Below are 22048 nucleotides of genomic sequence, written 5' to 3' on the forward strand. Positions count from 1 at the left end.
GTGCAGCAAAATTGTTATTTCTCGTGATGCAATCACGATTGTTTTAATAAGTGAGGCAAAACAGTATTTTTTATTAAGTGACTTTGAAAGTTATATTTAACTTTTAACATCCCGTATTGAAACCAATAACGACCATGGAATGCTATTTCTAGGATTAAAATTAGCAATTTGACCCAATTACATGTGTGCTAAAAATTTTTTTTTCAAATGTGTGTTCCTGTAAAAGATTTAGATTTGATAAATGTTCAGAAATTTTCAATACCAACTTATCACAATATTGAAAGAAAATTTCAAAAAATGTCTTACTTGTTATAAAAAAAAAACAAAAATATAAATACTTAAAATATACTTAGTTGTTTGATGAATTATTTTTATAGAAAAAAATATTTTATTAAACCAACTTGATTTTTTATCTTATATTTATGGTTGTACAGTGTGTACCAGATAAGTCTTCAAATTCTTTTTGTTTTGTAATGAACGAGTAAAAGTATTTCATATACATGAATAGCAACTCAAAAGCAATAAAATGAAAAGAAAAAAAACTCCTCAGTTTTTCTTTTTTGTAAAATTGAAAATATCAAATACTTTCTTCTGTTTAAATCGTTTGCTTAGAATTTAGTTCAGTGAAATTTTTTTTAATGTTTAAAAACAGAAAAAATAGTAATGAAACATATTGATAATAGTTTTAATTTTTAAATTATTAAAAATTGTTACGTCGATTTCTTTAGTTTTTTGTTTTGTAGCAGAAAAAGCGAAATTATAGTTTTTCTATACAGTTACAGTTTCTCTATTTTTATTATCTACGTTAGACTACTTTTCTAGCTAAAATCGAGATTAACCCTTAACCCTGTAAGAAAAAGAAAGAAGGGAATAGTAAGGAAAGGAGACCCAACACCGAAAAAAGAAGTAAAATTGCAGAAAAGCTTTAATATCGATTATAACAGACACAACAAATAAATACAATAATAAATAATCGAGTAACAAATACAAAGTCAATAGCAATAGACTATAACTAGACATGACCAGAACGGTTACTTCTAGGTAACAATACCAAAAAAAGTTAAATACGCGAACACAAGCATCAAATCTTGTGAAAGAAACTATTTGTGAAGCAAATTTTCACAAAACTTAAAAAAATCATGATTTGGCAGTGTCTAAAGCGACGTTTTCCTTAATTAGTACCACCACCCAATATCTAAATGTAAGACGAACGGCGCTCACCTGGTACCTCGAGGGTCGCTGTGGTGTTAGCAGTACCCACAGAATTGGTAGCTGTGCAAGAATAGGTACCTGCATCCTCTGTAACAACCGAAATTGTCATTAGGGGGAGAAAACCGGGGTTTGGGTTGGTACTACCAGGATAAGCCTGAGATATGGTCAGTCGACACACTCCATTCCGGTAGTGGAGTTGATAATCGTTGGAGTTTTCAATGATTCGTCCGTTTTTCGACCATAAGATATTAGGGGGTGGCTCTGATTGGACGATGCATTCAAATTTGGCGGGCTGGCCGCTCACTACTGCTATGTTGCGGAGGGGCTACAAAAACAGATGAGTTTGAATTTCAAACAATTGCAACACCAACCGTTATGAACATGGGGGCGCGAGTTGAATTTTGCGAAACTTTGGTAAACCCAGGGGTGCTGGGGCAGCTGGGGGGAGTCTCGGCTTCCTTTCTACCCAAAGCTGCAAACACACAAATTGAAGTTTCACTTCAACCAAGCACAAAACACAAGAAATTTGAAAAGAAAGCAATGGAAAACACTCAAGCCCAAGCCAAACCGCACACCAAGTACCTGCAATAGTACTGTTAAAAGCCGGAGATGTGCTAGGCAAACTAGGCGACAGAGAAACAGGACTACAAGAAGACTGATCCCATCTCGATGCGTGCAAGGTACTACCTCGCTTTTTACTCTCGCCCTCGTATTCAGACATTTCGCTTTCGGATGTGGGTTCCCACTTTACGTTTTTGCTCGATGGTGTAAATTTTTTCGGATGGGAGGTTTCATGGTAGACGGGCATTTCGATGTCGGTGGTGCGTTTAGGAGGCTCGATTATGGTTTTCTTAGGGACGGGAATTTCCCCTTGTTTACTTTCCCCAGGGAGGATTATCCCGAATTCGTAACCAAAGTCATACTTGAAGTAGATGAGACCTGTGTCAGGGTCTACGTGTTTGGTACCTAGAGAAGTTTAAATGTTAGAGAGTTAGACCCCCACCAGGGTTAAACAATGATGAGTCAAAATATGGTACTTGCCATATTGGGCTGCTCTGGTTTCTTCTCGATACACTTGGGCGTCGCCATCTTGGGCTTTCACCACTGGTTTCTGCTGTGATTTTTTGTTAACATCATTCATGATATCATGGACAAATTTCTGAGTAGTACTTTTGAAAGCATGTGTCATGCTATCCATATGCTGGGAGGCTAATTTTGCTGCAGTAGCTTTAGTTATTTTATTATCGGCTATATATCCATACTCGGGGGGACTCCCTGGTTGTACTGGAGGCTCATAAGACCTACTCCTAGCCACAACTTTCCCTGATTTACTTTCCGTAAATCGTTTGTAACTTCTTTCATGTCTCCGGGTTTCACCATCAACAAAATCGGTGGTACTTATCGTTGAAGGCATTACAGGGGATTGGTCAAATTCCATAGGTGATAAGACTCGTTCTTTGGGCGCTGGGGCACTTAGAGACCTAGTTGAGGGTGCTTTGACCGGCCTATAGTGATATCCTTCCGAATCACTGCCACTGGGGGCCCACTTTGGCTTAATTCTGGTACTTTCAACTTCACTCTCATAATCACTTTCCCTGAACTCCCCTGGGATAAATTTGGTGGGTCTAGGAGGAGGTGGGGCACTCCCTCGCCTGGGCCTCTCTGGTTCCGGTTTAAACGGAAACGGTTCTAATTTCTCCTCCCGTCTCCCCTGATCCCCAAACTTGATAACTTTAGTCGTCTGTTGAAGACTAACCGTTCTTCTACAATTCTCACTAGCCTCATTAAAATGCATAACATTTGAAGTTTCAGTTTGAATAGCATTATGATATGGAGTACTAGTCACAGATCTGTAGTACTGCGTTTTCCGGGGGGCGGCGTACCCCAATTCGGGGGGCGTTCCCGGCTGTATTAATACTACCTCCTTGCGTACAGCAGGCGTGGCTATAATAGTCTCAGCCACCACAGGTCTTGGCTTGACCGTTTGTGGGGCAGGTTTGATAATCTCGTCCAATTTAACACTTGGTTTGAATTTCTCGATTGGTTCGAATTTTGGTCTAGGCGGACCTTCGATACGCGGGGGATGATCAAATTCGGTGGGAGGAGTCGGGGTCCGGCCGGATTGCTGTGATTGGCGGCCGCTGGGTGTGAGGACGGGACGCACAGGTTTATAGGTGGGGTCCCCGTCGGATTCTGTAGGACGCCAGACGGGAGGGATACGCCCTTCGTAGTCGCTTTCGTAATCACTTTCACGGAATTCACCCTTGATGAATTTTGAAGGACTAGGGGGTGGAGGACCGCGGAGTTTTTTGCCGCGGGGAGGGTCGGGTTTGAAGGGAAAAGGTTCAAGTTTCGTGTGTTTTTCGTGGTGTTCGATGTGATGGTGGGTGGAGCTGCTCGTGATAATGGGCGTGGCCACCAGTTCCTACAAAAATAACACAACAAATTAAATAAATAAAAATAATTGTAACGGTTAGTACACACAAGTTACAAATAAACGTGTTTCTTTTATTTGTTTGAAAAATTGTTCAATGCAGTTTCTAGCTCCATGCGCAAAATTTTGTTACCTAAATTAGGCGTAAGCAAAACTAAGAGAGAACTAAAGTGAAAAATTGATGGAAAAACTGACAAATTCTGTATTTTCACCACTTTAGCTCCCTTTGATCGATTAGTCAACAAACGCAGAACCAAAAGCGAACCTTCTTTGCTGAAGTCAGCGCTGAGGTCACGTGTTTCTTATGCTGTGGGAATTTAGGAGTGGGTTTAGGAACGATCTTTTGTGAACTTTCCACAAACCTCTCGCTACTTTGCGAGATATGTTTATACTCAGATTTTTCCTCATGCCTGTATTCAGTCTTTCTCTGCGAGAATGGTTCGTCAGTATCTGCCATATAGCCATCAACAGCCATTTTGTGCTTGGTTTTAGGCGATTCAGGTTTAGCTTTTTTTTCAAGAGGCGGTGCTTCTGCAAAAATGGGCGGAGATCCTGGTTTAATATCGATTAAAGGTTGAGGAGGTACCACCTCTTTCCTGACCTCGTGACTTCTCGTAAAGTGCTTCGTTTGTTTCTTGACTTGTTGTAGAGTCTCTTTTTTACGTCTAGCTTCCTCTAGATTAATATCAGGTCTTGGGGGCCCTTGAAACTGAGGAGGATGGTCAAATTTCGATGGAGGTAAGGGTTCAGGTTCTACAGATTTTGACCTTCCGCTAGAAATCAATTTAGGAGCTCGAACTTTCCTATAACTGGGTTCTTCAGTATCACTTTGTGACGGTTTCCACTTCGGAGGTATCCTCACTGATTCAAAATCACTCTCGTAGTCACTATCAGTGAATCTCCCTTTGATAAACTTTGATGGAGTTGGAGGTGGCCCCACTTTTGGAGGTTTAGGCTTTTCAGGTTCAGGTTTAAAAGGAAACGGTTCCAAATCCGGGAAACGTTCAAACGGTTTTGATTCGATCAAAGGAGCAGGTTTGAGGGGTTTGGCGGGAATTGGTGGTGCTTTTGGTTGTTCTTTTTTGGGTGGGAGTGGTGGGGGAATGGTCCGGACGGCACCTGGAGGTACTTTTGCCGGAATTTTCTCCAAATTCCTCTCCAAGTCTTGCTCAACCATTTCGACGTACGATTGGCTGCGTTCGCGAGGTGGAGGTTGTGCAAACGCAATTTCGGGTGGTGGTCCTGGCTCTAAATACACTTCATCTGTGATGTCTTGCACTGAAACTGGTCGAATTGGAATCAAGGATTCAATACTGGGGGGTGGGGGCCACGATTTGATTACTTCCGATGGCCTCACGTTTCTCTCCTCAATTATTTCCTTTTTTTCACTACTAGTCTCGTAGTGTGATTGAACGAAAGTACTATGTTGTAAATCTGTCACTTTTCCAATGTAGTGGGTAATAATAGGAGGCGGAGCTTCGGTTATAATCTCAGTTTTTTTAAAAGTTTGCTGAATTGGAGTTTTTTCAATAACAGTTTTTGATTCTTTGACCACGTGCTCACTTGTTTTCAATTCAGGGGTCCATTTTTTCTCCAAGGTACTATGAACTGACCATGATGGTTGTACTTCAGGTTGTGGTGGAGGCCAGGACTTGTCAGTTTGGGAGTCTGTGAACTTGTGAGCCCAGGCTTTCTCCATTTGGAGGGCTTGCGATGAAGGTTCTATCCCTTTGACTTCATTTTCAAAATGGCGGCTATAACTAGAAGCTTGGTACGATTTTTCAATTTTTTCCGAAAATTCTCTTGGTTTCTCTTCAATCAATTTGACTTTTTCTTGCACTTTGGAAATTGGGAGTGGCGATGGATAAATGATCTCAGCTGGTGGTTCCGGTTTCAAACTTACTTCCTCACGATAAGGCTTATATTGTTCAATTGGTTCAGACGGTTTTTCAATTTTAATAGGAATTGAAGTTTCAGTTTTCGAAACTTCTTCAAATTTTTTGTAAACTTCCGGTTTGATAGGGGCCGGAATTGTAGCTTCCTCTTTCAAGGGTGGTACCGACTCCTCCACTCCTTTAATCTTCTTGACGAAGTACTGAAGTGATGACTCTTTTGAAATGGAGCTTGTTTCAATCCCAGTCTCTTCAATTTTTTTCTCTTGTAATATCTCGCTTGAAGGTTGGCAAATCTGATAATCAGATTCTAATTTAAAAACAGGCGTAGGTACTCTCGCTTGAGGCATGGGTACTTCTGGAACTGTATGTTCAAATTTCATCGTTTTTGATTCTTTGGTCATTTGTTTGGTCATTGATGTGAATTCAGATCTGGAAGAAATTTGGGACGATTCTGGGACTTTAGGAATTGCGATTGGTTTAGGGATTGTTGAAACTGTAGATGAGACTTTATCAGCACCTGAGGTCTGTGTTTGGCATGAAAAAAGACAATAAACAATTGAACCACCACCCAAAAAATAATAATAAAAAAGTACTCACCAGTGTTTCATGCTTTCGCACATCCTCAAATACCACAGTCTTGACCACTTCCACCATGGTGTCGGGAGTTGGTTCAAAAACGGCAATGTCGGCAATACTTTGAGCTTCGCCACCAGAATTGACTGCTCGTACCATAAATCTTCCAGACATATTTAATTCAGCTAAAAAAATAACACAAATAAAAAGTCACATTAAAGTACTAATAGTACCTTTTTCTATAACAAGAGTATGCGAATTTCCCATCGATCTGATCCTTGCCTTATCCCCAAGAGCCTCACTAATAGGAACTCCATCTTTGTACCACGCAATTGTGGGTTCAGGAGTTCCCGTCACCTCAACTTCCATAATGACCCGATCCCCTTTTTTGACAACTTGGGCTTGAAGTCTGCGACCGAAAACGGGAGGAAATACAGTTTCTAAAAAATAGTGATAAGTCAAAACACATTTCAAGATTACATGACTTACTTCGCACGACCAAATCGGCGGTACTTATCGCCTTACCAGCTTCGTTAACTGCCGTACATGTGTACCTCCCAGCATCGTTAATATTTGCGTTTTTGATAACCACGGAGACTTTATTTCTGTCAAAGAGTACTTTAACACCCGAGGACTCCCGTAATTGCTCCCCATTTTTAGTCCAAATGATCTCAGGGGTGGGTTGACCATCCACTATCCCTTCAAGGATCACATCAACATTTTGATCGACGATTTTACCCATCACAGGAGTAATAAACTTCGGGGGTCGTGTTTTTATCACCGGTTTTTGGACTACGTGCTCGATTGTCTTCTGTTTAGTTTCCTCGGTGGTACCAGAAGTGAAGAGTGAGGATGATTTTTCGATTATAGTAGGAGGTTGTTTGCCAACTTGGTGATACTCTTCGATTTTGTGAGATTCGCTGATTTGAGGAGCTTCTTGATTGATTTGTTTGAAACTTTGTTGGTCTTGTTGGGAGAAACTGTGGACTTGAACTTGGGGTTCTTGTGGCCCGGTGAAAGTTTCGATTTTACGGGACGTTGAAGTGGAGGATTGTGTATGCACCTCGCGGTTTAGAATATAGGAAGATTCAACATGTTGTGAGATGTCTCGGGAAAGTTCCGGAAGGGTTATCGTAGAGACACTTTGGACGGATAAATGACCGGCACAACTTGCCTTCCCGACTTCGTTTTCGGCCACACAAGTGATAGTACCTTCCAGGTCTTTGCTTATTTCCGGTATGGTCAAGACTTGACGATCACCGGAAGTCGAAATTAGGATTTTCTTGCCTGTGATTGGTTCTCCATTGAACAACCATCGTACTTTAGGTGCTGGTTTTCCTACTACTATACATTCAAATTTGGTGGAAGTACCTTCAAAGGCGATTCGATCATTAAACAATTCTTTGAAACTGGGGGCCAACTTGATTTCTTCATGTTTGATGATTTCGGGTGGTTTCATCGATTTGACGATAAGTTGAGCAAAACATTTGGCATCGCCTGAAGAGTTGGTAGCCTTGACTGTGTATACCCCCTTGTCCTCAGGTCGCACATTTGCTATTTCGAGTCGGATGGTACCATCACTATCGTGAGTTATTTTTACGTGGTCGGTGGGTGCAATTGGTTGGTTGTTGAGTAACCATTTGATTTCTGGTGTGGGTTCTCCTGTTACGCACCCTTCAAACTGGACTTTTTCCCCTTCGGAGACGAGAACATCGGCGAGGAGTTTGGTGAATTTAGGGGGAGTTCCAGGTGGTTCTTCTGGTTCCAGTGGTTTGGTTGCGCTATCCGGTACTACAGTTAGTGAGCATTTACTGGAAGCTTCACCAGCGGAGTTGAGAGCCACGACTTTGTACTGACCAGCGTCTTCCGGGAGGGCTTCCTGGATGATCAAAGAACAGCGATCTCCTTGGAATAGTAGTTGAAAATCTGGGGATTCTTTAACGGGTCGGTCATCGTGGTACCAAATGACTTCCGGTTCCGGTTGGCCTACTATGACACAATCTAGGCGAACTCTGTTACCTTCAGTTACACTAACGTTAGTTAGGGGTAACTGGATGGAAGGTTTGACCGGTTCCATGTCACTGGCAAGTTCCGAATCTGATGTTTCCGTCGGGAGTCTTCCTTTAACCGAAACGCTGCAAGCACTCGACGCTTCTCCGGCAAGATTTTTGGCGTTCACGACGTACGTCCCTGCATCTTTGGGAAAGGCCTCGAACACGAGCAAAGTCGCCTTATTTCCCTCGAATTGTAACTAAAATTGAGATTATATTTAAAGACCGCAGCTGCGAGCATCGGATAGAATTGCATTTTCTTGTAGAAACATTCGGATCGGTGCCAAAAACCAAACCCACGTTTTGATAATAAAAATAATCACAAATTGTCAATTGAATGAATTAATTGTATTAAAAATTCTTACCTTAAGATCGCGCGCTTCCTTTACCGCTTTGCCGTTGTGTGTCCAAGTGAGGATCGGTGGGGGCAATCCAGAAACCTCACATTCCAATTTTATTTTCTGGCCGGCCCTCGCCATCACGTTGGATAGAGGCAAGATAAACTTGGGCGCTTCGGTGGGCTCCAGAGCTGCACATAAATTCGGCCGATTGTGAAAGTGGACTAAATTCTATCGGGTTCAATATTTTTTAACTCAAAAAAGCAATAAGGAAAAGTGTGGGAAGCACAAGTTTATTCACACAAGGCGTCGTTTTTACAAGTCCATATGTAAAAATAGTACATCGCTATTTCCGCAATTTCATTCCAACTGATACTATTATATTTGGGGGGGCAAGAAGGCGATCGAGGAGCTTGCCAAAATGCAACAAAACAGCGCGACCGAATTTGTATCCAAAATATTTTCCAATAAATTTTCGTTTTAATTCGATTTTTCGCAAGAATAAAAAAGTTGGGTTATTTTTTGATATTTTAAGACACAAGTCTTTCCAATTCGTGCAAAATGGCAAGCAGTACCACCACCCAAACCACTACAACCCATTCATTCCACTTACGTGTTACACTCAAGCTGGCCGTGCTTTGCGCCACCCCCAGCTCGTTGGTCGCCTTGCACGTATACTCGGCCTTATCTTCCAACACCACTTTTTCAAACTTCAAAATTGCCTCTCCATTATTATACGTAATCACATAATCCGGAGAATTGTCGATACAGTCATAATTTTTAAACCACTGCACTGTCGGTAACGGATTTCCCTCCACTTTACAATAAAACTGGAAACTCGTTCCTTCTCTTGCACTTCCCGGTTCTAACAACTTCACAAAAGTAGGTGGTGATAACTGTTCTTCCGGTTCCGTTTCTTTCACCGATAAACAAGCACTTGTTTCGGCAGAACCAGCCGCGTTGATGGCTTTGCAAGTATATTTGGCCGAATCTTCAGCAAAAGTTTCTTCAATAGTTAGAGTACACAAACCTTGGTCAAAAGTAGTCTGGTAATCAGGATTGTTCTGGATTGAAATACCATCCTTAAACCATGTTACAACTGGGACGGGGGTACCGGTCACATGACACATGAAAGTAAATCGAGAACCCTCCTGGATGATGGCGTCACTGAGAGGGGAAGTGAAAACAGGAGCTTCAATTTTGGGCTTCTGAGTTTCCAAAGCCTGAATTCGAGCGGCTTCTAACCTGGATTCTTCTTCCGCTCTTCGTCTAGCTTCTTCCTCAGCAGTTTTGCGTCTAGCTTCTTCTTCAGCTGCTTTACGTCGAGCTTCTTCTTCCGCTTTTCTTCGAGTTTCTTCTTCAGCTGCTTTGCGCCTAGCTTCTTCTTCAGCCTTTCTTCGAGCCTCTTCCTCAGCTGCTTTGCGTCTGGCTTCTTCTTCCGCCCTTCTTCTAGCTTCTTCCTCAGCTTTACGTCTAGCTTCCTCTTCAGCTGCTTTGAGCCTAGCTTCTTCTTCCGCCCTTCTTTTAGCTTCTTCCTCAGCTTTACGTCTTGCTTCTTCCTCAGCTGCTTTGCGTCTAGCTTCTTCCTCAGCCTTTCTTCGAGCCTCTTCCTCAGCTGCTTTGMGTCTGGCWTCTTCTTCCGCCCTTCTTCTAGCTTCTTCCTCAGCTTTACGTCTAGCCTCTTCTTCAGCTGCTTTGCGTCTGGCTTCTTCTTCCGCTCTCCTTCTAACTTCTTCCTCAGCCTTACGTCTAGCTTCCTCTTCAGCTCGCAACCTTGCTTCTTCTTCAGCCTTTCTTCTAGCTTCTTCTTCCGCTCGAATCCTAGCCTCCTGAATTTCCCTTAATCTTTGTTCTTCCGCTAATCTCAAATTCTCAGCCAATTGACTAATCTCACTGGTAATACTAGAAAACGATTCGAGCATTCCTCGATTCTCCTGCAAGACTTGATCAATTGTTGAGTGTTGTTGAGGGCCAAAAATTCTTGTTGCCAGTTCAGTTATCTTCCGAATCCTTTTATTTTGCATTTCTTCACCTGGTTTAAGGAAAATTTCAATTTCGTTAAGCAACTGTTGGGCTTCCTCAGGCTTTTTGACAAGATTTGATTTCCGGGCGATGTTAATCAGGAGACGGCTGCCTTCACGGAACCATTCATTTGCCTGTAACTCCGGAAATTAACACCAAGCATTAAAAATTAAGCACTAAACTAACCTCTTCAACCAGCTCGAAGAACTGGATACTCAGATCGATCAAATTTCGTGTTTCTTGGACTTGTTTCTTAAAATTGTTCCACCGGTCTTGCAACTGGGAGATTTGCTTTTGGATATGAGGAGACTGTGCATGGCGTTCGGCTAGCAGTTTCTCGCCTGTGTCCAAAAAGGCGTTGATTCGTTGTTGGAGCATCTAGAAAACATAAATTAAACCAAGAAATTTTAACAATAACAAACATACATCAACGGTCTTCTCAAAGTAAACGAAAGCATGAGACGTTGCTTTAGCAGCAGACAAAGATTCGCCATATTTCCCTTTCATGTCTTCCAATTGGTTACCCAGATCGTCAAGAGTGTCATTAATTTGTCTCAAGTCGGTATCAAATTGACATAATTGTCTTTGGGCCTCTAGAGAGTCTCTTCGTTGCCGCCATTGATTCTCCCAATTGTCCCTCTTAAGTTCCAAGATGTGTTGGAGTTTCTGAATGTCGGAATCGGCGGCTTGTGGTGGTTCTTGCCTTGAGATTCTTTGAACAACATTCTCGCACTCTAATCTCGCCCTATTAAAAAGTTCCAAAACCGTCTGTTTGGAAATTTCGTGGTCCCTTATCAAACTTTCAACACTGGTGATATCGCCAGCACCAGTTTTCACATTAAAATCTTCGACTTTCCTATCCAACTCGACCAAATTCTTGAAATAAGAGATAAGCATCTCCAAAAGCACCTGATAGTCGTTCGCAACATCTGACAACTTTCTCCCCAATTCTGATAATTTACTTTTTAAATTTACAGTCTTCTCATCGCTACTTTGCGTCTTGGTGATAAGACTTTCCGCAGTTTTGATTCGTTGCTCCACTTCGACTTGTGCTTTTCGTACGTCTGGTAGCACCTTTTCTAATTTGGAGCACAGATGTGTTGTTATTTCTTTGGGATTCGTCGAATTCGTCGTTATTACCGGATATAATTGTTCGTCGAGCTTCGTCACCCAGTTTATAGTCTGGAAATGAGAGAGAGACGGCTTCAGTGGGCTGGACCTACCCTCGCTCTATTTTAAAACAACTCACTAATTATAGATAGAGTCGGTGAGGGCTTTGAGGTTTGACGCTTGTCACAAATACGGAATTTCAGAATGTTGACAAGATTTGTGATTGTATAGGAATTATAGATAATTAAGTGCGGCAAATGCAAGACAAAATCAGAGACAACAAGGAAAATGTAAAGTTTGAGTTATTTATTTATTGAATACACTAGACAAAAATAAATTTTATTTTTGCGTGGTTTTTGGAGGAAATTGGTTAGAACGGATATACTATTTTTGCCAGCACATGTTGCAAATGGAAAATAAGTCAAAACAAGCATTAACTGAGATGGATTAATTGACATTAGCGTAAATAATATAATTTCAATTAAAATGTCGAATTATTTGAAAATTAAAGGGACTGTAAAAATGCAAGTAAAACCTTCATTTTTAATTTTTTGGCGTTTAATAACTATTTTTTTAAACATTCAATTAATTATTAATTAAATTTTATATCCGTGTATATATTTTTAAGAAATCTGAATAATGACAACAAAGATTGAAAATTCTTTAGACACAAATTTTTTAACAATTATTGTCAGCTCATGTTGTATAAAATTTAGTTTGTTTTGTCATTGAAGATATTAAAAAAATACGTCTTTTTCTCGATCATTTATTTTTTAACTTTTACTTATTATTTTTGAAATGCACTTGAAGTAAATACAAAGTTTTCTTAAACAAAAGGAAATCTTTTCTTGACATCAATACTTTAATTGAATTGTTAGTTTTTCTCACACTACATTACCGGAAAAAAAGAGAAAATAAAGAAAGTTAGGTACTTAAACTCAATGCGCACACAGCATATTAAAATATAAAACAGACAAAGTAAAACAAGTTTATGTTTCAATTTTTATCTTTTCTCCGGCTTTAAATACAACCCACAATAATTTATTTAGAAAATAAATGTTTCGACAAGCTGGTCATCGTTATATTTAGGGATGCGCAAAATTTTTGCGCTTTCAAAAATCAATCAATCTAATTATAATTGTTACAAATAAGTTAATTCTGTGATTTGAATAAAAAAAAATACTGACCTTGGTGCTCTCAGCCATCGTTTGCTCCAGTCGCACCAACAACTCGCGTTTTTCCACAACTTGTGCATGGAAAGTCTGCCAATTTCTGGTCACAAGTAACTGTCGTCCCGACAGCCGTTCCAGCACGGACTCCACGCACAGACAAGCTCGCTTCGTGTCGAGATACGGTTCAGATACCTACAAGATAAATTTAGCGTTAGAAGAAAACGACGCCGATTCTATTCGCTTTGCTGGAAAGCGTGCTTCAGAAGAAGATAATTGCACGGTACTGACACTCGTTGCATGTATTAAGAGATTAGGGAGATAATATCGCAGATTGTTACCGGAAAATTAAAATCTTAATTGAGTTGAAGCAATTTGCCGTTTTTGAGGAGCGTTAATTGGACTATCACTATTAGCATGGAGAAATTGAAGCTACTACTATAAAATTAATTACGGTCTTGAAACTGGTACTGTTTTTTATTTTTTTGAAAATAACTGTATTAAAAATGTTAAAATAACATAGTTGCGAAGAATAATTACAGGCAAATTACGAGCCATGGTTCTATGAACCATGATAATAAGGTTATTACCTGAGGTAAAAGCAAATTTCATAAATTATTGCCTAATTATCAGTACTTAAAATATTCCAGCTTTTTGAAATTAATAAAAATGTCAAAAGCTTCAATTTGTATCCAGAAGTGCAAAAAAATATTGAACCCATATTTTTTATTATATTTTATACTGGGTGAGTCACAATTATATTTTAATTTAGAAAGTCCAAATTACACATAAAATAAAAGAATTCACCTTGTTAGCTTGGTCGATAAAGGTTAACCCCGTATTCTTGGCCGACTGGTAGAGTGGCACCAATGACTCCCATTTCTCCTCCAAATGCCTCATCATGTCATCTGTAACCCTATCCTGATTCTGCATCAATTCTCTTTCCAAATTATCCATCTCCTGATTAACAATATCCGCTTCCATATGAAACTTGACATAAATCCTCGCCAGATCCAATCTATTCTCTAGAACATTCTTCAAATTAATCCATCTTTCGTGCATCTCCTCCACTTTGGAATCGACATCCTTTCTCTGGTTATCTTCCAAAAATTCCAGAATTGGCGGCAGTGTTAGTATCAAAGCGTTTATTTCGTTCCCTTTCGTCTAAAAAAAATCACACTAACCGAGAATTTCAAAATTTTCAAAATCCCACCTGTAAATCGTTGAGTAATTGGTTGTGCAAATCCAAGAAATCCCTGGCCAGGGGTAGATCATCGCCCATATTTCGGTGCTCGTGAAGAAAAGCCTCAGCGACGCTCACTAACCACGAATAAATCTCATTGTGCTTCTCCAAGAAATTATTCAAGGCTTTATTAATTCGAATATTTTCCTCCTTGTGAGCAACACATAGTCGATCCAGAGCAATTTTCCTGTTCTCCAACTCTTCAACTTTGTGTCTAACACCTTCGGTGCCCGGACGGCCTCTTCCCACTAGATCCAGAATAGCATGGCCTTCTGCGATCGGCGCACTGGTGACCTCTTCTATAGATCTAGAGCTTTGGGCGTGCAATTGGATCAGTTGTTGTGAGGTTGATGGTAACTTGGTTGTAGTTAACTGGTGTTCAAGTTGATCCAATTTGGTTAAAGCCTGAAAGCAAAAATCTTTATTTCAGTTTTGTCTCAATTTGTAAAAAATACATTTTGGGCGGATTTGAAGAACTGGAGGACTCGTTCAAGAAGAATTTCCCGGTTTTGGACTTCAGTGTAATAGTCGGAAGTGGCAGAAAGAATTTCGTATGATTGTCCAGCTGCTTGTTCCCCAGCGAAACAACCGGAAGCAACAAGTTGTTCTGTAGCTTTGGTTATTTTCAGTGCTCGCTCTTGCAGTTGCTTCGCTTCCGGGAGTAGTTTCTTGTGCTCGTTGAGGAGTAATTCCGCACTTGATATGGAATCACCTAGAATCAAAAACGAAAGGTTTTTTCGATTAAAAACCGAAAAAATTTTGCCACTGAAGTAAAAAACGTAAAAATTTCTTTACCCAGTTGATCAGTACTGGCCAAAAGCCGTCTTCTCTCATGTACAACATCATCAAGTTCGTGCAAATCAGCTGCGAGCATCGCCAAAGCAAGACACTGTTCTAGCTGGGTCTTCCTCCTATTGAAAGTCGCTTCTAAAACTTGTCTCTTGAGATGCAGCTGATCCATCCATCCCTGAACTTGATTTATTGCTACAACAACAAATTCAATTTCCCCCTGAAACTAGTTTCAGAAAAAAATACCTCGATTTACAGAAGGTCGGATTCGATCGGGTCGCGAATCGAGTGTGCCTTCAGCCCCCAGTTCCTTCAATTTCCCCAAAAGCGTATTACCCGCCTGCAACGCCCCCATGAGTGACTCAAGTAAAGCCCGTCTCAAGTCGTGGATCATGTTCAAAAAGCTTTTCACAGCTTCGATTTCAATAGGAATAACTTTATCCGTGCAAGAAGCTTCAAGCTCGTCCATTCTTTGGAAAAATTCCTGGGCTTTGGTGTGGTAAAGGACGTTCAAATCGAGGATTTCCTTCCGGAGTTCGAGTAAACTGTTGATGTCCTTCCAGGCGCGGCCTAAGGACTCAGCCATAGCGGCGTAGACCTCGGCTCGAGGCCTTTGGGTGGCGATCAGTTGGTCGGCTTGGCGGAGAAGCTCCTCGACGGGGCTCTGTTTGTTCTGAAAGTCAAACACAAGAGATACTTATTAATGCCGAGGAGGCTTGTTTGCATTCAATTAGGTTCAGAAGTGTGCCGCTGCTAAATTTAAAGTTGTTTGTATTCAAATTAAGGTGGAATTTTGGGTTTTGTGAACATGTGAATTGTTGGAAAGATGAATGGTGTTTGACCTTTCTTGTTAACAAGTATTTATCGTTTTGGATGTTTGGTGTGATGAAAGTTTTAAATTCTTGTGAGGTAACGCTAAAAAGGAATGGTGGTACTGGGAGTGAGTACTGTGCTAAGGTCATTAGCACTTTTGGTAGTACTTTTTATTACGCATGAAAAACATTTTCGTATATTTGAATTTTTTTATTATATACAGTAAAAAAAAGCAAAAAATATTTTTCCTTTGCAGTTTTGGCGTAAAAACAAGGATAACATTTTTTTCCCTCTTGTGAACTCAATCCGGGGACATACTGTAGATTTTTTTCTCTTAAAAATGATAATATATTTTAGTGTTTAATTAATTAGTTTAGTAAGTTTTTTGGAAAAAGTTTTGATTTTGCAAACACAGACTACAGAAAATAAAAAAAAAACGAAAACAGTTTAAAACTTTATTCAGTTCTTATAATTTTTATAATACAATCTGTAAATGTATAAACCGGGTGTTCGGTCTCAAACGAAAACATAGGAATTTAACATGTTATTGTGTATTCTCTGTATTCTCTGTGTTTTATCTAAAATGTATATTCATACTACAAAAAACTTTTAAAAAAATATTTCTCATATTTCACAGTTCTACAATATTTTAGCACTTTTCTGGGGTTTTTGAGTTTTTCTAGAAAAACAATAAACTCGGGTTGTTAATAAAAAGGCGCTTATGCTTTTTTTATGCTCTTCAGCTCTTTCTTCCCCTTTGTTTCCTCTCTCTCATTTCTTCTGGTGCTCTTTGTCTTTCTTATGCTTTGATCTCTTATATGCTCTTTTTCATTTTTGCGCTTTTTCTCTCTCTGTTTTATATATGTGCATATGTTTAAATCTCACGCTCTTATGCGAGATATGTTATTATGCACTTTTTAACACTTGAAACCTGAATTAGTATTTAAATTTGCTTTAAGGAAAAAATGCTTATTTGACATTTGACATTTTTTTAATGTTTTTTTAATGATAGTAATTATCTTGTATATGTTTTTTTTATAATTATTTAGTAAAGGTACAGAAATTTTGCCAATAAAGGCCACAAATAACATTAAACAAAGTTACAATTTAGGATACAGATTTCTTATTTTCTCTTCTACAGAACTGTAGCAAAAAAACTTGTAAAATTATGTTTCCAAGAGAAATAAATAGAGTCAAAGTGCAAAATTTAAACTTTCATAACTTCAAAATTTTTATAGATAGAATTTTTTTAACATTTTTTCCATGTTTCTGGCATCTTACTTTATATTTTTTTTCTATTTCCACAACGTTTTATACAGTTTTCTGAGTCTTCTAGACCTCTAAGTGCATCTGGATCATTTTCAAAGTATTATTAAAGTGAAAAGTGAAAAAGGTTATTGTTTTGCGATAAATAGTTATTGAGAAAATTGCTAGTCTATGTATAGATATAGAACAATCTACATATAGGGTGAACATTAAGATCGTTTTTACTAACAAAAAAAATTCTGTCTAACATTAATTATTCCGTTCAAAATCAATAAATCATATAAAAACATAGAGCATGCAATAGAAATAAGTACATTAATAATAGCAGATCTTACCAAATGTCATCTTTATAGAAAAAAATACAGCATGTTTCGTCACTATTATTTTTTCAACTATTGCTTTTAAGTTTTTACATATTTCATACTGTGATCGTGTAATCCGGATACTCTATTAATCCGTTGGTTGTGTGTCACACTATCGAGGTTCTACCATATGTTGTTAATTCATCTTTTTGTGAAGAACTCATTATAAAATATGTAATAATTATCAGAAATTCTACAATTTCACAATTTTTTCTGACATACTTTTGATGATATTAATGATAATAATTATTATTAATTACATTTTTTTTCATTTACATTTTAATGAAATAATTTTAATAACATGTGGAATTAACAGAGTCCCGTACTTGAATTTCTAAGTGCTAACACTGCTAAGGTAATAATTATTAAATCATATTTTTTACGTTAACTGTATCTCAATCTTATTTCTATTTTTTCATTCTCGCATGCAACAAACTAACGCAATGTTGAACACCACAAACATTCCTTTCAACTTCGTAAAATCCAAAATGGCCAACTGGGACGGTCCACCATTCAAATGCAAATTCACCTGAACACAACTCGTTTCTTTTCAAGTCTTGTTTCTGAATAGAACATCCTTTATAATTGTTGATAACTTTCTTTCATGTTTACAAGATTCCTATCTGAATAATTGAGGTGCGATATGGGCCAGCTGCCGGAGCCTTCACTTTCTTTGTGTGTAAATTTGTAAATAGATTCAACTTCATTCATAATTATTGTGAAAGGTTGAATTAAAAATGGTGGCTGTGCTGTATCCCAGAAAGGAACCGATGGAAATTTAAACCAGAGCTAAAGGTTATTTTTAGTTCAATCCCAATGTTTAGTACTTAAATCTAAATAAATATGCGGCATGGTTACCAAAGCGGAATTATAGCGAGTTATTGAAAGGCGTTGGTTTGCGTGGGATGGGAGAATATGCGTGATGTGAGTGAATTCTTGATCGAGATAGTGAAAAAATAATAAATTCAACTCATTTGATAATAATAGAGATACAAACGTTCGATATCAAAAGTAGAACAAATATTTGACTTGAGAACTAGCAAAAAAAAGTATTTCAAGACACGTGAAAGTAAACGAAAAAACATGTTCTGAATAGTTTGGCTTTATTAATTTTAATATTCATGTGATTAGTCGATTAGTGTAATATTCAATTATCATACGGGTGGGTGGCTACCTAAATTTGTTGTTTCTCAAATCACTGACCAGATCAAGTCTATTTTTAATTTTTTTTTCAAAACTTTATTAAAGAAATTTTTTTGAATCTTAAATCATCACCAAGAAAACTAATGTACCATTTATTGAGATCAAAAGTCAAATCGGAATTAGAACTATAAATAGAAAAAAGAAATAAAACTTTGTAGTATTTTTTCCATTTCATTGCAATTTTGTTTATAAACAGTTGCATGAACAATACCCAATAAAAATACCAGTTGTCGTCACTTTAATGAGTAAATATTTTTTGCTGTGTTGGCACCAGTTACTTACTCAGTGCTCAACAGGTGAAGTTACTCACTTTCTAATGACAATCTCGTGATCCTGCTACAAATTTACTCATTTATTTCAGTTGAAAATTGGAAAAAACCAATTTTTTTGTTAAACAATACTCACTTTAAGTTGACGAAGAACTTCATCGTGAGCTTTCTGTAATTCCTGAGCTTCGGCAAGATTATCCCCTAAAGTGGTCAATTCCGGGGTAATTTCCAGTATTTTGAGATTAATCCAGTCGCCACACTGCAACAAAAACACGAATTATTTTTCGGTGATTGGCAAAAGTCACGCTAGATCGTAAAAAAGTGGAGAGACGTCGGCATATTGTTTGCCTAGTGATTAATTTCTTGGAGGAAATTCAATACAATTGCCACACCTGTACTAATCTCCTAATTGATCGAAAAGAAAATTTGTTCAAATTGAGAGAGAGACAAAGTGAAATGTTATATTTTTTCCACGGCCAAAACTAGTTGCATAATCACTCTTCGTAGGCGTTGAACCAACTCTCTTCGAGATTGAATAATCGAATTAAAATGACATCCATGGATGTGTTTGGTTGGCAATCCTTTTGCACGGTCGATTTGACCGGAATAATGAGGATTATATTGCGGTAGGTATCGACCAAAGAGTCGTGGTTTGGAAAAATCGCGAGAAAGATAATAAATCCACAAGTTGTGGTGCTGGTTATTGGACCGATTGATGGTCGGTGGGTATAGAGGCGGCCTTGGTGTAGGCGGATGATGGGTGGTTTGTCTTTTTCCTTTTGCCCATAATCGCAAGACGGTGCGATGTGAACGGTTTTGCAGGGAATTGCTATTGTTAGCTGCTACCAAGGCAGTTTGATTTAGAGATAGATGATGGTAAATAAGATAAAGGGGTGGTTTAGCAAGTCAAGTGTGACGGAGACCTTCTGCTTTGCTTTGTATAAAACATTTATGTATTTCCAAATGAGATTTTGCATTTAAATAATGTCTAAAACTTGTGATATTTCTAAATCTTTAAGCTGAAGCACTATTTTTTATTTGGTAACAAAATATTTTTAATTTTTCAAAAAAAAAACCTGACAAACCGACAATAATGTGTTGCTAATAGATTAATGGTCACGTTGGAGCTAGTGCCAATAAAAATGTTCGATAAGTGGAATGATTGTATACAATTATAGTGCATTTCAGATAATGATTCCAAGCCATATTTTACCCACACTCATATATCATGTATTCTCTTAAATTGCAGTGATTTATTCTCAGTTAATGGATTACAGATAAAAAAGAATTCAAAAAAATATTTAATAATATAAAATGCGTCATGTAGTAAATGTTTGGATTCCTTCTTGTAACTTTAAAAATCAGTCATTGAAATGAAAAGTCAATTAATCAGAACCCAAGAAAGGAATTAGCAAGAAAGCAAAACCATATCCGAGGCTTGAAGAGCACCATTATAAAATTCCGCATTCATTATTTCATGAAAATATTTTCCTCATTTAAGTGAGATCAGCTCCATACATGGCAAACACACTTAGGAAAGTTTATTTTGAATTTCTAGTCCAATGCAATCCCAACCCAAGAAAATGCAAGTTTTATTTGTACAACATTTCACACGTCGGTGATAATTAAAATGTTTTAGTTCGAATTAATGACAACATTATTTACTCAGTTTCTAAAGATACCAAAATATTAGTAATTGATACTACAAAAATCCCGAAATTGCTGCCGAATAGTTCAACAAGCAAGATTGTGAAAATTTTCTCCCAAAAATATATGTAGGAAAATCTGAATTTAAATTTTTATATCTTGCATTTGCTTCTTGGACTCTTCAAATTGAACTTAATTGGACAAAACTTTCATTTTCTTCTGTTTATAGAAGGGTTTTTCTATAAAAATTTATTTTTTTTTGTTAAAACTCAAATAAGATTAAAGCATAACAAAATTGTAAAATCATTGTCAAATTATTGTTATTCAATTATACTAGGTGAATAAAAAGTATGGAACCAAACGTTTTTTGCTTAAACTATTAATTTTTTGTAAAAACTAATTGATGAACGATAAAGTACTTTAAAGATGTGATGTTTTATCAAGAATAAAATTTTTCGAAATTTTCTTTTGTTTTTGAGTTCTACAAAAATTTTAATTTTTTTAAATAGCAACTCACTATAAAACTATTTTTCTCATAAAGGTTATGATCTAAGGATTACAACTATCTACTTCATATTTAATTTAAAAAAAAATTTTTTTTCATAAAWAAAAAATCGCATAACTCAAAAACAAGACAAAATTTTGTTCTCAAAATACGATCTCATTTTTTATATGACCTTAATTTATATTAATTATTATTTTCTGAAAACAAATGATTTTAAAAAAACGCTTGGTTCCATACTTCCATACCCTGTATGTTTAGACATTTAAAAAAGATGTATTAATATTTTTTTTTAAAAGGAATTGTCTATCAACCTATACTTTGACTAAAGATATTATAATGTCTACTAGACAGAAGAAAACAAAGCCACATAAATTTTTGTTTTTTCTTATGGTTAATATTTTGACTTCAAATATTTAACAGTATTGTTAAATCGGCCCCAGGACTGTTCTATACTTTTTTCATATATTTGTTTCTAAATTTAACAAGTCACACCAAACTTTTATTTCTAACATAACGCGTTTCAACCACAAAGTGGTCATCCTCAGGTGTGAATAAAAACTGTTTTTTATTGTCACTATTATTGTCTACTGTTTTTTTATTGTCACTATTATTGTCTACTGTTTTTACTCTCACCTGAGGATGACCACTTTGTAGTTGAAACGCGTTGTGTTAGAAATAAAAGTTTGGTGTGACGGGTTAAATTGTGTTTTTGTTTATCATTCCCATACCAAGAGGCTCCAATAAGAATTATATTTGTTTCTATACATATAACATCAATATTTATTAATTACATATGTTCCAACTACTCTTTTTCTTTTTATTAGTAAAGAAAAAATAACCCTTCGTTTTTTTTACAAAAGAACAAAAAGACCATTTTAGTTTAATAAAAAACTTTTATTAAAAAATTATTTTTCAAATAATTCATAATTATAACAATTACACCATTTTTACTGAATGCTAGATTGTAATTCTGCGTCTATTAGGATGTGAATTTCGTTTAAAAAAAATAATAAACAAAAATGTGAACACAGATTTTTATTTAGTTTTTCAATTGGCTACCTAGGTTTCGAATGTGAGGCATTTTGAACCAAGAGTAGCAAATTGATATTCATATAAAGAAACGTTAGCACACTTATTCATATTTAGA

The 22048-nt window shown here is 37.3% G+C and overlaps 1 protein-coding gene across 15 annotated transcripts in view; it reads right to left on the reverse strand.

The window, feature by feature from the left end:
* Positions 1-22048, reverse strand: part of LOC123005391 (titin) — a 124081-nt gene that overhangs the window by 78108 nt on the left and 23925 nt on the right. For 9 of the 15 annotated variants that reach the window (XM_044399224.1, XM_044399216.1, XM_044399207.1 and 6 more), the window contains exons 2-21: positions 18886-19008; positions 15083-15509; positions 14843-15031; positions 14503-14759; positions 14018-14452; positions 13612-13968; positions 12823-12999; positions 10952-11707; positions 10712-10903; positions 9117-10659; positions 8531-8694; positions 6604-8365; positions 6348-6554; positions 6139-6299; positions 3912-6065; positions 2254-3637; positions 1795-2178; positions 1584-1684; positions 1357-1537; positions 1222-1299 (exon numbers count right to left, since the gene is read on the reverse strand). In XM_044399224.1, the coding sequence (XP_044255159.1) occupies positions 1222-1299; positions 1357-1537; positions 1584-1684; positions 1795-2178; positions 2254-3637; positions 3912-6065; positions 6139-6299; positions 6348-6554; positions 6604-8365; positions 8531-8694; positions 9117-10659; positions 10712-10903; positions 10952-11707; positions 12823-12999; positions 13612-13968; positions 14018-14452; positions 14503-14759; positions 14843-15031; positions 15083-15509; positions 18886-19008 (11032 nt within the window). The remainder of the gene's footprint in view (positions 1-1221; positions 1300-1356; positions 1538-1583; positions 1685-1794; positions 2179-2253; positions 3638-3911; positions 6066-6138; positions 6300-6347; positions 6555-6603; positions 8366-8530; positions 8695-9116; positions 10660-10711; positions 10904-10951; positions 11708-12822; positions 13000-13611; positions 13969-14017; positions 14453-14502; positions 14760-14842; positions 15032-15082; positions 15510-18885; positions 19009-22048) is intronic. The other 6 variants (XM_044399242.1, XM_044399127.1, XM_044399119.1 and 3 more) reach the window with 3 other exon arrangements.

This window comes from Tribolium madens, unplaced genomic scaffold (genome assembly GCF_015345945.1).
Source record: "Tribolium madens isolate multiple individuals breed KSU strain unplaced genomic scaffold, Tmad_KSU_1.1 Scaffold_11;HRSCAF=98;Tcas5.2_LG3b, whole genome shotgun sequence".
Taxonomy (NCBI): domain Eukaryota; kingdom Metazoa; phylum Arthropoda; class Insecta; order Coleoptera; family Tenebrionidae; genus Tribolium; species Tribolium madens.